General features: G+C 34.9%; 1 protein-coding gene and 1 long non-coding RNA gene across 2 annotated transcripts; both read left to right on the plus strand.

Moving 5' to 3' along the window:
• Positions 1-8,246: 8,246 nt before the first annotated feature.
• On the plus strand, positions 8,247-8,783 carry LOC107045507. The gene is made up of 2 exons (XM_015267810.1): positions 8,247-8,420; positions 8,496-8,783. The coding sequence occupies exons 1-2, from the start codon at positions 8,306-8,308 to the stop codon at positions 8,735-8,737; spliced, it is 357 nt and encodes a 118-aa protein (XP_015123296.1). The 5' UTR covers positions 8,247-8,305; the 3' UTR covers positions 8,738-8,783.
• A 6,473-nt stretch (positions 8,784-15,256) lies between these two features.
• On the plus strand, positions 15,257-16,424 carry LOC107045509. Its single transcript, XR_001461453.1, has 3 exons — positions 15,257-15,293; positions 15,478-15,637; positions 16,362-16,424. It is a non-coding gene; the product is annotated as an uncharacterized LOC107045509 (long non-coding RNA).
• Positions 16,425-21,257: the final 4,833 nt, after the last annotated feature.

Raw genomic sequence — 21,257 nt, forward strand, 5'->3', positions numbered from 1 at the left:
TCGGTCCAGTAGTTTTTGCGATATGACCACTTCTTTAAAATTAGTTTTTTGCAAATATCATGAAAACTACCGAACCGATTTCGATTTGACCTGCGAAAGAAATGTTCATCACGAAAATCTCCATCTGATGAGATCAGTGTATATATGCCTCACTGTGCTGAGTTTGACAGTAATCGCATTTTTTTTTCTTACAATTGTTGTTCGCGCAATAACTCAAAAAATAATCGAGACAGAGACTTCAACCCCGCATTTAAATTGTAGCTCTGATCATATCACAGGCTGGTATTGTGACAGGGCGCAATCGGTTCACTACTTCCGGAGATATCCATGTTTTTCGGTAAAACTTCAATTGAATATCTCAAAAACTACTCAACCGATTTCATTATTTTTTTTTTCAAAAGACTCGTGACGCTATTTCCTATTGAGTGTAATTAAAATATACATACACTCCGATACAAAGTTATTGACATATCGCGATTTTTCCATTTTTTTAATTTTAAATTTGTTTGTGGGTACTCTAATATGGCGAAAGGTTGGAGAAAGCACTTGAAACTTTGACCACCAGTCAGAAATGTGAAGTTAGACTTCCGTGAAAAATTTCAGCTCGATCTGTCCACTAGTTCCTAGTATACAATGATTTGAAGATAAAAATAAACATTGAATTTTTATAAATCCCATTCGGAAGCTTACTACCAATCGCATTGGTAGAAACAGAAGGAAAAATTAACCCATTGAAACATCCACCGAACGCATCCAACCCAGCCGCATTCAACCAGTCGCATGCTACGGCGGCCGGCTTGTTTTCTAAAACATGATTCACTAAAACTCAAGTTAACACATACAGACATACAGACATTTTCTAAAAATATCATTTTTTCACTTTTCATATCATTCTACATCATTTCCAGCCAAAATTGGAAAAAGTAAAAATCCGACAAAAACAATGCTTCCATTCGGAAGAAAAAATGGCAATATCTCGGAAACTAACACATCGATTGATGATGAGCAAAATACAATATGTACCGTGTACAAGTGAGTTTAACAATACAATGATTTATTTCGTTTAGACGACGATAGCGCGATGGCAGTCAATGGCACTAGAAGACGCAGAAGAGAATGTCCTGAGAACGTTCGATAATCCGCAGGTAAAGTATTCCTTCGAGATGATGTAGGAAACTGAATGTTCTTGGTAACAATGATTAACATGAGTGGAATTTACTGACTAGGAGCAGTGTCTCGATACAGCAACTCCAAGCACCTCCGTCAATCCTGCATCTCCAGAGGCAGGACAGGAGCGTCCGAATAACTATGATGATTCACAGGTTAGTACTGTATTCCTGAGAGATGATATAGAAAATTGGATTTTTGGCTGAATCAGGAATTTGGAAGAATACCATTGTTCATTGTAGAGAAATGTAAAGAACATAGTGATAACCTTTCTCCAGTCGACATTGTTCGTTATATTCAAAATCGAAAAAAAAAAATTGGAAAAGTCACGTGACTCTAAATCATCCGTGATTAGTGTGATATCGTGATACAGATTAAGCGGGTCATTTAATGCAACAAACGAGGGACTGCTTAGGTCATTGATACAAACTTTATTCGATGCATAACATGTTTTTCCATGGGCTCTCACGATTCAACAACAATGAACGTGTTGCGAAACATTTTGATTAGTTATTCTTCTCTTTTAGATAATCGCGATTCTTATGTTTGAAACATCGTGTGCATTATGACGTCACATACGCGAGATGTCACTAATGGTCCTTTTCCAAATCAACAAAAAACATTCAATTTCCAAATGCATTTATTTTCAAAAAATGAGTATTATTAGATAAGGTTTCTGAGTTCCTAGACTGACATGTGGCATAGAAATGTAATTTTATGCAAAAATTCTATTGAATGTTCTTGGTATTAATTATCGACATGAGTGTAATGTACTGACTAGGAACAGGGTTCCGATGCAGCTACTAATGCTCCATCCTGCAGTACGAGTACCTTCAACAGGAGTGCAGAGCCGGGACCGGTGACACCCACTGTCGCCAGACTCAAGTCATCCCGGATTCCAGCCACCATCCGTTCACCCCTACAGGAAATCGATCCTAATTACGTAACTCGCGAGGTGTTTGACTCGTTCAAGGATCAAATGGTCCATCAGATGAAGGCCCTCGGTCAGGCAAGGCAGCCGCAAAATCCCAGTCCTCCCCCTAGTCAAAAGGTGAGTCAGATTGAGTAACAACTATGCGGATGTCACTTTCCTACATGTTTAGAATATGTAAAGATGTTCTCTTCTTCCTTTCGTGATGAAATAACCATTTTACCGTCCCATCTCGGCTCGAATATACGATAGAAATATGAAGATGGGTAAAGTAAAGAAGAATTCAACATAAAACACCAGTAGAAAACGATCAAGTGGAAGACTGAAGCAGAAGTAAAAAATTCGGTTTTGTTCGGAATTCGGATTCTGAATTAATTACTTCGAAACAAAGTAAATTGGCCGCTTCAACCTCCCGTTTGACCCTCCAGAATGATCCTTGCCTATGACCCTCCACTCGAACAACAAACTTCATGCTTCAAGTAGTATAATACGACTTCACATGCGTATATATATATATACTCATTTCATCAACTTTGATCGAGTCGCTAAAATAAGTGGCAAGCTGAAATAGGTACTTCATTCAGATATAGTCCGGCTTGTTTAAAAGTTCTTTTTGGATTACCATCTTTCGTTTTGAATCATCCCAAATCCTGACTAGGGATGAGTCAGAGGTTCGAATCAATTCGGCCATATAGTAATACTCCACCACACTTATCCGGCTAGAACCTTTTAATTATTTACATTTTATTTGAGGAATTATAGTGCATGAACTAATGGAATATTCAATTACGGAATGCTCGATTTATGCGTTGAAGCAAAATAACCCAAAGGATCCTTGAACAACGTCAATGTCATAGCAATAAATCAGTGTTATTCCATAACAGTGGAGGAGCCATACAACCGGTCGAACGTTGATAGATCTAATATGGTCGGCGTGACAATCAAAAGGCCTTTAATTACATTATTCGCAATTATTTGTCCGCAATGTTGTGTTTTCCAATGTCATCAACGAATATTCGTGATCACAGGACAAATAATACCTGACGCGGTTATACAGGATGTCCCTAAACTGATCGGACATATTGCGAGAGTAGACAGGGGCGGTTAAGGGGGGAAGACAATGAATATAATAAAAAATAATCATCTCGCTTGGCTTACTGATTAGTTATCAATTAAAGAAGCGTGGCCAATCAAAGCGTCGAATGGTGGGGCGTGCGTGGGGGAACTATAACATCAGCGTATTAGTGAGTGCGACATTCCCTCATCGACCGGTTCTCACAACTCAGCTTCCATCGATAATGAGGAGACGGGAGGAGACTAACTCGTGCTCCGCCGCATATTGACATATTAAGGTACTTCCGCAGTAACTATTAATGTGAAATTTCGTATTTTTTCAATGTTTGATGATGCATATCTCAGAAATGGTGTGGTCAGAGTCCTTGAAATTTTGGTAATGGTTATTTGGCATACCTAACAACATATAATCCAAATTTCAGCCCGTTAAACGATTGGGAAATATTTCACATCAATAGTTACTTCGGAAGTACCTTAAGTGTAATGGAACTACTTTAATGAAAGAAATGAATATCGCCGAAACCATATCCAATCGATTACACCCAGCTATAACACCGGATTCTAAAAAGCATGAATTGAGAAAAAAACTTTTTTGGAAACTTGGTTTATATTTTGGAAATTAAGGGACCGAATNAAAAAACTTTTTTGGAAACTTGGTCTATATTTTGGAAATTAAGGGACCGAATGAACTGTCATTTGGCACAAAAATGTAACCAAACCATGCCAGTTATTACACAATATTTCAGTTCTTCAGCTACAACTGCATCCTTTTTTGTATGAATATTTATAACAAAGTTTCCAAAAATCCGCCCATTATTATGCACACACGAATCGAAATTGTCTAAAAACATCATATCTCGACGTTTCGTGACATTGTACATCATTACCAGGGGAAATTAGAGAGCCGTAAAATAGAGAAATTATAAAGCCCCCTTTCGGAAGCAAGAAATGAAAAAACAAATCGATACCTTCCCCCTCAATTGTGATAGAGGGATGAAAGTGATTAGAAATCGATTGGGCATTGGATTCCGCATCAATCTATAACAATTTCTCCTCTACATCTTCATGAAACAAGTGGTCATTCCATTAACTTATTCTCAGTATAGTAGTTTCTGCTAATAAATTAGAAATTTGCTTCCACATGGATAAATTTTATTTTGAAGATTAATTTTGCATCATTGAAACATATTTTTTGGAATTTCATTGGATAGATTTGAAGAGTTATTCTTTAAGTGATTAAAAAAATGGAATTTAATGGATTGGTAATCGAGAAAATGGACAACAAAAAGAATTAGTAACGCACATATAGACCGACATACATACATACATACATACATACATATACAGACATGATATAAACCCCGATTAAACTCCGAGTTTTCATGAAAAAATTTCCACGGAATCAAGCTGTCACTCAAAAACTAATGATGCAATTGCCCCCATCTTCGAACTCGGTCAATATATTATTGATACATTTTTTTGAGCCTTCATTTAAGCGATTTCGATAATTATTTGATGGCTATTTCTCGAAAAATCGGTGAAAAAATATCGAAAAATGGGAATATCTCGTAAACTATAGCATCAATTCAATTCTGAAAGGGGCCAATCGATAGCTGTTATTGAATCCTGCATTTAAGAAAAAAACATAGAATTTCATAGAGTTGTCATTGAGAAAATCGAAATTCAAAAAACAGAATTTCTAACGCACATATATGTATATATTTGTCCGTCCGCATGAAAAGGGCCCACTTTGTCGTATCTAGTTTTCGAGATAAACGCGTTTTTTTTTGTTGACAATTCCCATTCAAGCCAATGTTAAATTTTTTTTTTGATCTTTGATGGAGGCATCATTGTTCATGCAATTTCGAGAGCTCAAATTGTGCGGCATCATGCCCAAATTACTTCAGTATACATAACTCCGATAGTGCCAAAGTGGGCCCTTTTCATGTGGACATCCACATATATCTTTATACGGACATGGCCCCAATTGAATTCAGACTAGACACCTATTGAGCCCCGAATGAGCCCCACTTGAATTCCGGTTAAACCCCGACTAAGCCCCAACTAACCCCTCAATTACGGGGTCCATTTCGTATATGGACCCTCTTCAAATGTCAATATCTTCTACAATTTTGAAGATATTTCCATTTTGCCAATGGCTCTGCATTGGTAAATAGTTTAGCTTCGATATGTCACCTTTGAACAAAAATAAAAATTCAATTCTAACTATTTAAAATCACGTAAATGAATTCTGTTTTCTTTCTCGTTCAATGCAAATTTTCAAAGGTCTCGTTTATCGAGGACATTTTCATTAAAAAATCTGAAAAAATTCAACAATATAGCTCAAACCTTCCTTTAATAGGTTCCGCATGATTATTTTGGTCACGGCATTTCACTTCGTAATTTTTCTTCGATCAGTTTGAAAGACATGACCGAAAAAACTCCCGAGTTCACGTGTCAGGGACCGCCCGGCCGCTCGGACAGTTTGCGTCGCCGAGGCCCCGTACTTGAGGGGCTAAGTACCGACTTAACCCCAATGAGTAGCATTCAGCAGAAAAATCTATCAAATCAGGATGTCACCCAAGAACGAATAATGCTATTGCCCCCATCTTCGAACTCGGTTGATATACCATCGATACAATTTTTTGAGCCCTCATTTAATCAATTCAAATGATTATTTTTTGACTAATCGTCGAAAGAAAAAAATTAGAAAGATGTTAATACCTCAGAAACAATGCGATCGATTGAGTTCCGGAAGTGGTCAATCGATAGATCTTATTAAGGCCTCTATTTGAAAAAAAATGAAATTTCATCGATTGGTTATCGAGAAAAGCAAAAATGATGAACATTCACACACATGCATACGTGCATACATACATACATACGGACACGCTCTAAAAATACCATATTCGGACTCCTGGGACCAAACTCAGTCACCCTAGCACAGAAAATCGAAAACTTGAAATCAAAAGATTACATAGCCTCCCTTCGGAACCAAAAAAAATCATAAGTCTCTCCCAATTTTGATTCATAAATGAAACTAACTGCAATCGATTGGGAATGAAATCCACGATCGATTGTCGTTCATCTCATCCTTCCATCCCAATTGGGAGGGGAGATATGAATCTTTAACTTGGAAGAGTATTGTCAAGGTCAGGGGGCGCTTGAGAATCGAATGGTGTTCACACCGTGGTGACTTATATCAGGACTTATCGGGCCCCCCGAAAAAGATGGAGGAATGAAGCATGTGTCAATCGTTTGACGATTCCTCAATTTATTGCCATTGTTTTCATCTCTTCATGTCAATTACGAGAGAAGATCTGAATTGTTTTCACTTAGGTGAGTATTTTCGTGATCATTCGGTGCTTGAAATCTTGCATTCAACTGTTCACGCACCAGGGTGACTTTCATCGCGATTTTTCAACTTCCCGGGCTAGGGAAGTTATTGTAATCACCCCGAAAATAAACTTAGAACTGATTAAATTTTGGATGAAATCGATCCAGCGGTTTCCATTTCTTTCAAAAAATTTTGAAGGAGGAGAATCGCAAAAAGTGTTAATCAATGATGTTTCATGAACGAATGTTCCGATTTAACTTTTTTCTTTTCCAATCAATGTGTCTTCATGTAATCCAGAGGGTCAAGTTCCGTTCCGAGGGTCAAGTATTGTAGGAATCGGCTAAACATCCTCAAGGATATCCATGGTTTGTGGACGATTTATCTCACGAGAAATCTTCTCATGGTTTTAGCGCATAGGTCTTTTTTTAAAGCTCAATGTTATATTAATTTTCCGAGTTTGTTGTTGAGATGAATTTGGAAATATGAAATCTAACTATACGTTGCGTCCATAACAGCTGCGTACTCAGACCTTCAATTCAATAATTCGTAGTCTTGAAAGATTTTTTCGTAAAGACAACCCTCTATAGTTTTGTTTTCGTGTCGCATGACCTGAAAACCCGTTATCATTAAATTGACGTTTCCCAGGCCCCAGGTCACGAAGAATAATGGTCACGCCTCGCCCTGGAAAACATACCACCCTCCCCCACGTTCTTGCTATCCGCGCCTTGTACTATTCTAGCGGTCTATTTTTATTTTTACTGAAAAATTACAAATAATCCAATTGGAAACCTCCTGATCCGGACGGTGACCATGATTATGGATACTCGAGGTTAGAATGACGTGAGTCATCAAGCCACAGATTTAAAGAACAAAAAATAATATTTAACTTGATAAATTTCAAAAAAAAAAATTAATACATACAAAATCGTCGAAAATCTGGTGATGGCAAAAATTTGGACAAAAAAGGAACAGTTAGAACAAAAAACCGTTTGTCATCTGAAACCGACCAGTAGACATCATTACGAGAATTTTTACTAACCAATTATGAACAAACTGCTAATTTCTCCCACTTGTAGAGCTCTTCTGATTTCCAATCTATAGTTTTAATCATATATCATTCAAATTTCTCTTGGAATGACGTAATATTTGGCATTATTCTCTGCTTTCCTTTCAGATGAATGCACTAGGAGTTCCTTACACCCGATCGATCCATATCTCTACTGGTTTCATGCGCTGTCACTTTCTGCTTTTAATTTTTTTTTTTACTTATTCTTTCTGCTTTTAATTCATTTCCTTTTTTTTACCAACAAAGTCCATTCCATTATGGTAAATAAATTGTTACTACTATTACTACTATACTACCTCCACTATTATTGTTATTACTACTTCTGCTATTATACTACTATTACTAATGTACAAGGCCGAAAGGTCATATCTGGGGTCAATAAAATAAAAAATATACTATACTATTACTACTGCTTTTTCGCTACTTAGGGTCAGATTACAGAAAAATTCCATTTCTTTTCGGTAATCGTGATCCATAATGTCAGTGTGGGAAAGTTTACGTGTTGGTCACGTCATTTTCACATCCAATCGCGGGCAATATCTCTGACAACAGATTAATCCCACCAGGCCCCACGATTACCGCAGTGAAACGTAATTTCTCCTGATTATAGTTACAGGTTAAGTATACAACTCGGGGCGGAAATTTTTTTATATTGGATAAGGAGTTCCACTTGAAGGCTTGCGAAGCTTCTACCCTTGGCGCAGTGATAAAAAACTTGGCTATCGCATTGATGGGGCCGGAGAAGGTGCTTGAGGCCAAGTTTAGAGGCAATTCATCAGTAGAGGGAGACGAATCTACTACTGATACAACACGTATCACAGCTGAGTTTGTTGCGGACGTTATACGTATGTATCTCTATTAATGGTCATCAGAATTAAATTAACCAGTTAATTTGTTATTTTCTCAATTCATTTCTTCAGTTCTTACCAGACTGGCGATACGGAGAATTGATATATATTCCAAGCAACACATCCTGAAGATCATGCGAAAGGAGGAGAATGATAAAGTTAAACTCCGTAATCAGACAAATATTGATGTAATACCAACGGGTTCTGCAGGACTGAGCCTTGTAGAGAGGAAGAAGTTTTTGTCGGACCAGCTCATATCGGAGCAAGTGACGACTCTCATTTCCAACGGATTTTGCAATCTACGCAAATTATAAACATCAGAACTACTCATCATCAGCAGCAGCCCCCCCCCCTCCTGTCAAAAAACAGAATATTCCCATTGATAATGCAGGTTATTTATCTCGAACCCCTTCGCCCTCTCCCCCTCGCGCCAGCCGTTTCAAAACCCATGAAAAAACAAGGATAAGTAATGTGTGAACGTAACAAATGGATCAGCATCTCCTTCTCGATCTCCAAGACAACTTCGGCTAGTGCCTGTTTTTACTGCTCCAGAGTCGACCCAAAATATTTTATTTGTTTCCCAAGACATTGTGTTTGTAATTCTGTTTTTGAGAGCCTAGCTGTAATTTTATGTCACGTTTTGCGATCCCTAGCTCCTTTATTGCCTTTCATTTTGACTCTTCTAGTTCTTTTCGCAATCTGGGGGATGGAGATGATATGGAATTGGGTGAAACGAGGATTTTAATGAACAAAATGATTTGTTTTTGGGTTATTTTGTAGAGAAAAGTTTCAACGTAAAAATTAGAATTTTATATTTTTGTTATTCGTGGATTGATCTGGGAAACGAGTGGTTTTACGACAACAATGGCAAAAAACCTTTTTTGAAGAGAATTGAATTCCCCACAGAAAATTTCTTTTGACATTTTCCCTTAAAACTCCTCGTTACAAAGATAATTCAATAATTATCAAGATGAGAACAATACAATAGTAACGTTCAGTAAAATTAGATATTTTTTTAAATAGTGGATTTATCTAGTCAACGAGTGATTTCAGAAAAAAATGTTAAAAGATCTTTTTTGTAGCTGACAAAATTCTCCACAAAAAACGTCTGTTTGGTGAGGAACTAGTTTAGGGTGGATGTGGGATGAAAATGTGGAGGGAGATGTTGGGAAAATTATTTTAGGCGTTTTGGAAAATTATCAATATATTTGGCGTGGGATCGAACCACTTATCACAAATTCGGTACACTCTTTGGTTTCAATTATTGGTGAATGTCTAAATTTCACTGATATTGTCTTTTTCACCTTATCTCGTTGAGTCACTGAATTACTGAACTGAATTAACAAGTTGATGTACTGAACAAAATTATTAAATTTATAATACTGTTTGACTGAACACTTTAGACCATTATCGTAACGATACTTCTACACTACTACTCACTGACTCTTCCGGGTGCCGCGCTGACCTCTGTCCGTTGACCCGAAAGTTCACGGGGATTTTCGGAGATGGCCGAGTTAGTCGACCGTAACCATTTTGGAGATTTAGGCTGTATTTCGAAGAACGTCTTTTGACATTTCCTCCTGAATCGACTCCTCATCGAGATAATTCAAGACCGATGAACAAAAAAATATACAAAGATAATAATGATATTCATTACTAATATTATCGAAATTAGTAGAATTATCAACAATAATTTAGATTAGTATTTCACTCCACTTCCTCGCCCTCCCGCCCCCTCCCGCCCCCTACCGCTCCAAAAATGAAAGGAAAAAAGTTCACAATAAATAATAATGTTATCGATAAATCATTATCAATGAATTGTATTTTTATTTTCATCCCCTCAATCCCCCTCCCGCCAAATTATTATATTCAAGTACATCCCCTCCCCCCGCCGCCGCAGCCCATCACTCCCCAGAAACTGAAGCAATAAAAAGAATAATAAATATTATTACTATTTCTCCCCTCTTGCCCTTTTCGCCAAAGCCGCAGCGGTATTTATCTGAAAAATTGACATATCATGCGTCATCCTATTTTACCCACTGAGTCACAAACTAATCGTATTTCGGTGCCATCGCTAACAGAGGTCGCCCGGTCAACAGGGACAATGTCGATAATGAAGTGAGCGAAATGCCATCATTCATTACATTATTCATCAGTTAATTAAATCGACAAAAAATGAACTAAAGGGTGATGATTGACATACATTGTTCATCTTTTAACATTTAAATATTATTTTTGAAGCTTCATTTCACCAATTTTCACGTTTTCTGGGCCTCGGAAAACAACCTCGCAACAACCCCGCAAGGACGGGGTTCCTTACTCGCCAGGGATCCTGATTGTATTCCAAACGCTCACGATGATCACGTGTCACATCGTGCGCCTTGATTAACTCCTGATGTGAGCCAGAGACACTTCCATTGACGCCGTTACGATTATACAGGATTGCAAGTTTCACCATATTGTCCACTACATTCTCCAATAGCTTTCCCTTTTCATTCAAAAAATAACAACATAATACATTACATTTGGCAATTAGTTTTTAATAATTAGATAGCAAAATTTTCATAGAGAACCTTTTTGCTAAGTCTTTACAAGAAATCAAAACACGAAAAAACGAGCGAAAATATTTTTTAATTAGTTTAAGTGCTCCGACATTCATCAAAAATTTTTATACTCACTAGATAACTATCAAGAGCAAGTTATACTGTCATATACCACGAAGACTGTGTATTTAAAATATGGAATCATTTTGTAAAAAAAAAATATGTCATCTGTTTTTCTAGGTCTATCAGAGGTTTTTTAAGCTCGACGAGGCTTTGTNATTATCAACAATAATTTAGATTAGTATTTCACTCCACTTCCTCGCCCTCCCGCCCCCTCCCGCCCCCTACCGCTCCAAAAATGAAAGGAAAAAAGTTCACAATAAATAATAATGTTATCGATAAATCATTATCAATGAATTGTATTTTTATTTTCATCCCCTCAATCCCCCTCCCGCCAAATTATTATATTCAAGTACATCCCCTCCCCCCGCCGCCGCAGCCCATCACTCCCCAGAAACTGAAGCAATAAAAAGAATAATAAATATTATTACTATTTCTCCCCTCTTGCCCTTTTCGCCAAAGCCGCAGCGGTATTTATCTGAAAAATTGACATATCATGCGTCATCCTATTTTACCCACTGAGTCACAAACTAATCGTATTTCGGTGCCATCGCTAACAGAGGTCGCCCGGTCAACAGGGACAATGTCGATAATGAAGTGAGCGAAATGCCATCATTCATTACATTATTCATCAGTTAATTNCAGGGACAATGTCGATAATGAAGTGAGCGAAATGCCATCATTCATTACATTATTACATTATCAGTTAATTAAATCGACAAAAAATGAAGTAAAGGGTGATGATTGACATACATTGTTAATCTTTTAACATTTAAATATTATTTTTGAAGCTTCATTTCACCAATTTTCACGTTTTCTGGGCCTCGGAAAACAACCTCGCAACAACCCCGCAAGGACGGGGTTCCTTACTCGCCAGGGATCCTGATTGTATTCCAAACGCTCACGATGATCACGTGTCACATCGTGCGCCTTGATTAACTCCTGATGTGAGCCAGAGACACTTCCATTGACGCCGTTACGATTATACAGGATTGCAAGTTTCACCATATTGTCCACTACATTCTCCAATAGCTTTCCCTTTTCATTCAAAAAATAACAACATAATACATTACATTTGGCAATTAGTTTTTAATAATTAGATAGCAAAATTTTCATAGAGAACCTTTTTGCTAAGTCTTTACAAGAAATCAAAACACGAAAAAACGAGCGAAAATATTTTTTAATTAGTTTAAGTGCTCCGACATTCATCAAAAATTTTTATACTCACTAGATAACTATCAAGAGCAAGTTATACTGTCATATACCACGAAGACTGTGTATTTAAAATATGGAATCATTTTGTAAAAAAAAAATATGTCATCTGTTTTTCTAGGTCTATCAGAGGTTTTTTAAGCTCGACGAGGCTTTGTAGCTGGTCCAATTCAACGAGCCTCGCCTTTCAATTCAGGCGCAGATAAGCGAGAATGATGATGATTTGATAAGATGAAATTTTCCTTTATATCAAATAGATCAGTTTTCGAGGAATATCCCCATTACATTCTTATGTATTCAATAATCAATATCCAATAATAGATAGTTAATAATCAAGCATTCATAAATCAAAGTATCGTTGCTTTCCCAAGAGGGTATAATGTCCATTAGAACCATAACTCCATGGAAGCACGGGTGTAAGGTTTATTATGTTTGCTGGGATGCCCGATTATCATCAGCTCATCTCATTTTTTTGCCTTAGTATTTATTGAGTTCATACAAAAATCTGTTACAAATTTGACGTAATCTTTTGCTTTCGAATGGCAGCTTTATATTCTATCAATTTTGATTTTCCAATTATGCTATTGGAAATGATTGCAAATATCCTGAAACGTCCAGATCTGATGTTTTAACAAAATGTTTGCCTGGACTCATTTATGTCTGTGCAATTTTTGAGTTAATTTTCATATATCACTACAATACAAGGGGTGAAGTTATACATAAATATCTGACATTTTAACTCAAAGTAGCTATTTCTCATGCGCAAATTTGGTAAATGTATCGAGAACGATTCAATGATTGGAATTTTTTTTCAGAATACTCGTCACAAAAATATTTATCGATTTCAATCAACATGTATATATCAATCATGCGCAGATCATTAGTCATGGTCATTTTTGTTAATTTTTTTTTAGACACACACACACGCTGCCAGCGTAATGATTTGTAAAATTTCAAGGCATTCACACGCAATATTCAACACTTGAATACCAATATATGAATTAAAAAGAAAAATCATAAAAAATCGCTTCATCTCATCAACCATTGAACTGATCAAGTTGAAATTGTACCTCAAAGTGGAACTCACTTGTAGCCAATGTTTACCATATTCCCCGAGATCTTTGACCGTGTTCGAATAAGTAAAACGGAATTTTGAAAAAGAAACATAAAAATCGTAACATCTGAAAAACTTGGAATGCAGAGCCTGAAACTTGATTCACGAGTATTTTTGAAAAAAAATTGAAATCGGTTGAGCAGTTTTTGAGATTCTTAATAACATTGTTATAAATTCAAAGTTGAATCGCTCCGAAGCAAGTTTGAATTCCCTATATCGATTTTTGAGGTATCGCGCGAGGACGGACTTTGAGGAAGAAACATATACATATTTCGATCGATCCGGATAAAACACGTCAAGAATGTATTTTGTATTGTATATGTATTTTGAATAGAAAAATTGAATCGGGTGAGAATGGTTCTTCAGATAACAAAAAAATTGAAATTCAGATAAACTGCAATATCTCCGGAACCACTGAGCCACTCAGGTTGAAATTGCTCCCAAAATTGACGCCTGAAAAATATATTTTTAGAGCGTAAGTTTCAGATTTTTCCCTACAACTGTACCCCTCTCATCGTAATAATTTTAAAAAATTTGATCGCATGCATATATGACCACATGCGAATATATTTTCGAAACTTTGTATTTTTGCTTCCGGATGGAAGCATTGTAATCGTCAAAATTTAAGTTTCCAATTTTTTTTGTGGGAGTGACTAAATATGGTCTAATTAGTCGAAAAATTTAATTTCTAGACCATGTCCGTATGTATGTATGAATGTATGTATGTATGTATGCGATCGGTCCTTCGAAAGGTTTCATCGACAATTTCCCCATGACAAATGTAGCGAATTCCATTTTTTTTACTAAATGTACACATTCATAAGTGCTATTGAATGACACCAATTGAAACTTGATCCATAATGTAGGTTTTAAAAAATTGATTTTTTTTTCAAAATCGATTTTTTGACGATGCCTCAAAATTTTACCATTTTAATAGATTGAATAACGCATTAAAATATTCCTTTCAATGCCCTCTTCACCGAGTTCGAATATCATGGGATCAGCATAATTCGTTCTTGAATTATTCAGTTATAGCTTCAAATAAATCGCAAAAAAATCATCAGTATGGGGGCTTGATTGGAGTATAATGACGGCTTGGTTGGGATTTAATCGGCATTTAGTTAGGATTTAATCGGGACTTAGTCGGGGCTTAATCAAGGCTTAGTCGGACTTTAATCGGAACTTAATCCGTTCAAGTTGAAAAAAAAACTATAAGTGAATTTTATCTAATAAAATAGTCATAATAGTTTATCTATCGACTGATTATAAATGCACAACAATATTATATATATTAATGATAATGGCTCATAATTGATGACCAATTGGATAAATTCCTTCAAAATGTTGATATTTAAATAATAATATTCCAAACATTAAATAGAAATCGCTCATTTACTTCCAAACAGGTCCATCCGGAAGCAAATTGCTAATTTATTACCAAAGACAACTATGTTAAGTTGCAAACAATGTAATGGCCCACTTGTTTACGCTTCAGAACCTTCGACATCATATCCTGTCAAAAATAGATAATCTGAAAATCAAACGACTGCAATGTTTCCGTTCGGAAGCAAAAGCAAAACGTGCAAAAATCAATTGAGTGTGAAGACAAACATAATTGTAGTCATGAATTTTTTCTGCTTCTTCCAATAGATGGACAATATGATGAAGGCTCAGAGTGTTTTTTGTGTTATCTATAAGAATCACCAAAAACCCTTGACATTTGTGCATTAGAACAATGATATCACAACGATGATCGTGGTCATTGCACAAGACGTGTCAAAGAGAGGGAATTACAAAACATAATACAAACAAGTTCGTCATGTCATTTGGTTTCGAGCGATGGTGATGTCCTCGATGCAGTCGGCATCTTGAAGTACTCAGGTCAGTTATGGAATAGGAATAGAAAATAGTAGTTTTTGACACTCAACGTGTAAGGAACTGTTTTACGCACCATCTGAAACGTGCCTCACGCATATAAAAGGATATCAAATGATAATCTTGAAATAACTGTGACGGAAAAACCTCAGGTATTACTTATATCATATTGAAAAATGCTCTTTCCCAGGCAACAGAGAAGAGATGGAAATTCTCACAAAAGCACCAGATTACGCTAGCCAATACGAAAAAGTTCAGCACCCATTAAAGGAAAAATCGATGTCATTCCTGAAGAGAAAACCAAGATGCCTAAGCAAAGCAAAACGACAGCACAACCTCGTCCTCGACGTGTATGTATACCATTTAGTAATGATTAACTATTCATAAAGTTGTATTGCCGAGTGTCCCACTAAATTGACATTAAGCATATGACTAATGACTCGCATGATTACACCAGATTCGCATTATTGCATGCTAAAACCAAAAGCTAATTCTTGAAAAAACGCATCTAAACACAAATTTTCCATTGGTTATCGGCATGAACCGATTTCCTTTTATTAATGGTGATTTCCAATTCTTCCCACTTGAACCGGAAATGAAGCATATGCTATTACGATTCATCATAAGTCATAAATAGGGGAAAGTAGGGCAAAATGAGACGTTTGTCATCGACTCGAATTCCCAATATCTTTGTTTATAAATGGAGGTATTGAAAATTTAAGTCGATAACAAACGTCCCATTTTGCCTCACCCTCTCCTATAATTATATTGAACACTTTTATATTTGGTTCATTTCTTGAAATCCCGCACGCAAAATTCGTATAAAATGTTTATTCCTCGGTTTCTGGATCATTGATGTATAAAAACAAGTTCTCATCACTATGTTAGACGGGGGTCTGCTTCGTCAATCGATGAGAGTGCGCATGATTATACCAGTTCACCTTGAAATAGTTTAATTGAATTCAACGTAACTGACTATGTGAACAGATATACCGAAAATATTGGAAATACAATCACCTGATGTATAGAAGTTGATGCCTACTCTACTGAATAATTGAATTTATGAAATTGCAGGAAAGCGCAATAACTGCGCAAGTGGTGAAAAGCACAGATGATGAGGTCATGGCAGCTGGATATGTGAGTATTTGCGTGCGCCCATATAATATGTATATCTTGAATATGGCACTTCACTTGAATTTTCTCAATGACGCGTCTATTACTAATCATAAACTCTCCATATTTGATATTCATTGATTCTACCTTTTCCGAATCCTGCTGACTTATGATTAACCCAATGTTCAGAATCCAAAAGTGCCAACTGCTCTACCTCACAAAGAATGTAAGAAGAGCAACAGTCGAAATCCTCCTGCCGATCAATCAGATGTCGAGGATGAATTGGAGGACCATGGTAGGGATGTTTACAATAATACTATATAATTATTCTTGTACGTAATAGGTTGCCGATTTAAACTCTGTCTTCTTTCCATGATAGCAAATCAATTAATGCTCAATGTAAAAAATATTAATCGTTCGACGTGTTACGTCATAACGACGTACAAAAATTATTATTAATTCCAACTTTTGGAAATAATAATAATTTCGGAATGAAGAACAAATATCATATTTAAATACCAATGGAATCATACGATTCCAATGGTACATAAACCGATCGTCTTACATCCGGTAAGATGATGGAAAAATTAATTTGAGATGTGATTCATACCACACGGGTGGTATAAACCCGCGTTGCCGAGGGCCTTATCGCCCTGGTTTCGGGTTGCTGTTGCGAGGCAGTCCACCTCGTAACAGTCCCACTATTGTCTAATACCTCCCTCCCCTCACCTCGCTCTTCACACCTAACTACGCATCTTATTTTTCCCTCCTCCCCGCGCTCCTCTCGCCGCGAAACGGTTCACGCACGCTTGTTCCCCTATTCCCTCTTCTCCGCGCCCCTCTTACCAACAAACGCGACCACGCTGGCTAAACCAATTGTCCCCCCTCCCTTAATAAGACGCGTGTCTCCTCAAACTACCTACCCCCTCTCTCTACAGAGTGCACTCGGCACTCATCCACATCTTATTCCCCACCCCCATACAATTAAAAATTCGTGTATGCATTTACATACACGAATTAATATTGAACGCAAAAAGGGCATCGCCCAAGCGGTCAGTCAATCGGTCAGTCAGTCGTGTCGTGATTCCACTCAGGAAAGGAATACATCCGAGTAACCCAAAGGATAATAGAAGCAAGAAGGAATAACAATATAGAAGCAAAGGAATAACAATAAAGGAGCAAAAGGAATAACAATAAAGGAGCAAAGGGAAAACATAATAACGGAAGGTGAAATTGAAATTATTATTTTCGCGAGTGTTTCCAAAATTCATAAATTTTGCAATTGAAATTTAAATTAAATTATTTTCGCGAGTGTTTCCAAAATTCATACATTTATCGATTGAAATTTAATCTAACTTATTATTCTCGCGAGTGTTTCCGAAATTTACAAATTTAATTTTGCGATTGAAATTTTAAATTGAAATTAGTATTTTCGCGAGTGTTTCCAAAATTCATAAATTTTGCAATTGAAAATTTAAATTAATTTATTATCTTCGCGAGTGTTTCCGAAAATTACAAATTTAATTTCGCGATTGAAATTGTAAATTAAAATTATAATTTTCGCGAGTGTTTCCGAAATTTACGAATTTAATTTTTGTGATTAAATTTAAATTGGAAATATTATCTTCCCGAGTGTTTCCGAAATTCATGAATAAAATTTTTCGATTGAAATTTAAATTTGAAATATTATTTTCGCGAGTGTTTCTGAGATTTACAAATTTAATTTTGCGATTGAATTTTTAAATTAACTTATTCCGAAGTTTACAAATTTAATTTTTCGATTGAAATTTAATTTAATTTTTATTTTCGTGAGTTTTTCCCGAAAATTTACAAATTAATTTTGCGATTAAAAATTTAATTTTGAATTATTATTTCGTGAGTGTTTCCAAAATTTACAAATTAATTTTTGCGATTAAAAATTAAAATTGAAACATTATTTCGTGAGTGTTTTGCCGAAAATTTATAAATTAATTTTTGTGATTAAATATAAATATGAAATATTACTTCTTGAGTGTTTCCGAAATTTACGAATTAATTTTTGCGATTAAACATTCAATTTTGAAGTATTATTTCGCGAGTGTTCCGAAAATTTACAAATTAATTTTTGCGATTAAAAATTTAATTTCGAAATATTATTTTCGTGAGTATTTTCCCGAAAATTTACAAATTAATTTTGCGATTAAAAGTTTAATTTTGAAATAATATTTTGTGAGTATTTTTCCGAAATCTATGAATTAATTTTTGGCGATTGAAAATTTAATTTTTGAAATATTATTTCGTTTGTGTTTTCCGAAATCTATGAATTAATTTTTGCGATTGAAAATTTGATTTTGAAATATTATTTCGTGAGTGTTTTCCCGAAAATATACAAATTAATTTTGCGACTAAAAATTTAATTTTGAAATATTATTTCGTGAGTGTTTTCCCGAAAATATACAAATTAATTTTGCGACTAAAAATTTAATTTTGAAATATTATTTCGTGAGTGTTTTTCCGAAAATTTACAAATTAATTTTGCGATTAGAAAATTAATTTTGAAATATTATTTCGTGAGTATTTTCCCGAAATCTATGAATTAATTTTTGCGATTAAAAATTTAATTTTGAAATATTATTTCCGTGAGTGTTTTCCGAAAATTCATGAATTAAATTTTGCGATTAGAATTTTAATTTGAAATATTATTTTCGCGAGTGTTTCCGAAAATTTACGATTTAATTTTTGCGATTAAAAATTTAAATTTGAAATATTATTTTCGTGAGTGTTTTTCCGAAATTTCACGAATTCAATTTTGTGATTAAATTCAAATTTTGAAATATTATTTTGGGAATATTTCCCGAAAAATTACAAATCAAATTTGTGATTAAAATTCAAATTTTGAAATATTATTTTGGGAATATTTCCCGAAAAATTACAAATCAAATTTGTGATTAAAATTCAAATTTTGAAATATTATTTTGCGAACATTTCCCGAACAATTACAAATCGAATTGTGATTAAAATTCAAATTTTTGAAATATTATTTTGCGAATGTTTTCCCGAAAAATTACAAATCAAATTTTGTGATTACAATTGAATTTGAAAATATTATTTTTGTGATTAAAATTCAATTTTGAATTATTATTTTTGTGATTAAAATTCAATTTTAAAATATTATTTTTGCAAATATTTTCCGTAAATTACATAATCAAATTTTGTGATTAATTTCGATTTATCAGAATTTATATTTTTTTTTTGCAAATAAAATCCGAAATTTCCGCATTAGATTTTTCGCGATAAATTCCAATATTCTGGAACTAAAATTTACTAATCAATTGAAATTTCCCTTATTTAAATTCGGGGATAAATTCCGAAATTCTTACATTTAAATTTTATAAATCAAAAATCTAAATTCTCATTTTTAATTTCGGAAATATTTTCCACATTTTCCCACCATTAAATTTTTGTTAAATTCACCATTTCCCTGTTCTAAATTCGGGAATATTTTCCACATTTTCCAATATTAAATTTCTGTTAAATTCACCATTTTTCCTGTTCTAAATTCGGGAATATTTTCCACATTTTGCACCATTAAATTTCTGTTAAATTCACCATTTGTCCTGTTCTAAATTCGGGAATATTTTCCACATTTTCCACCATTAAATTTCTGTTAAATTCACCTTTTTTCCTGTTCTAAATTCGGGAATATTTTCCACATTTCCACCATTAAATTGGATTTTAACCTTAAAAGGTTCATACTCCGAATTTTTGCGAACTAGAAATTCAATTATTTTAATTTCACTTCAATGTCGTCATAAAAAAAAAGGGAACCTTCTTTCACAAATAAAAAGGTTCGATTACCTTCAAGTATTTAAATATTAAAATTCTTTGGAACACCTCCGTGGAACAAATTCCATTCCTTCCGGTTTCTTCATTTAATAAAATCTTACCCCCTTCAAGTCACCATCGTCTTAAGGAGCATCATCCGAAGATCCTCAGTAAAGACAAGGGACCAGAGGCTATTGANGGGGAACCTTCTTTCACAAACAAAAAGGTTCGATTACCTTCAAGTATTTAAATATTAAAATTCTTTGGAACACCTCCGTGGAACAAATTCCATTCCTTCCGGTTTCTTCATTTAATAAAATCTTACCCCCTTCAAGTCACCATCGTCTTAAGGAGCATCATCCGAAGATCCTCAGTAAAGACAAGGGACCAGAGGCTATTGATCGAAGGCAATTGACTAGAGGCTAAGGATAACCCTGAGGCATTACCCGAAGCATCATCTGGAGACCATCTTCCAGTTCATCAAATTATATATATTCTAATTCTTAATTACAGCTACCGTGAGTTAATTCAAATTGACCATTATTATTTCATTGTTCTTTCTTGTGGATTTGCGAATCAAATAATTCTTTATTTTTCACTATGTCTGTAGAGACATTAGTATCGATTTCTTCGGATTAATTTCAATTATGTTCAATGTCTGATAATAATTATAAAATGTATAATTAACATCAAATACTGTTGTCAAATGAATAGACTTTCTGTCGTAACTATTATTATCATATTCAAGGAAATTCTTGATTGTATTTCCATTATTTCTATTAATTAGAATCATTGTGCTTGAATGAGACATTCCATTCAGGAATTGAAACCTTGTATAATTATTACTCCGTGTGAAAGGGAAAATCTCACCCTCATTAATACTTTGAATTCTTTAACTTCAGAAGTAAACTTTCCAATAATCAATGATTGTTGATCAATCAAATTCAATTTATTTTGTAAAATCTCATTCAAGGTCAGAGTCAAGTCCTCAATGATTAAGGCCCGGTTGGAGAGATTTTTGTCCCGAGTGGCGATTTTACGCCCCCCCCCCCC

The sequence above is a fragment of the Diachasma alloeum genome, unplaced genomic scaffold, assembly GCF_001412515.2.
Source record: "Diachasma alloeum isolate Michigan unplaced genomic scaffold, Dall2.0 Dall_scaffold_00965, whole genome shotgun sequence".
Taxonomy (NCBI): domain Eukaryota; kingdom Metazoa; phylum Arthropoda; class Insecta; order Hymenoptera; family Braconidae; genus Diachasma; species Diachasma alloeum.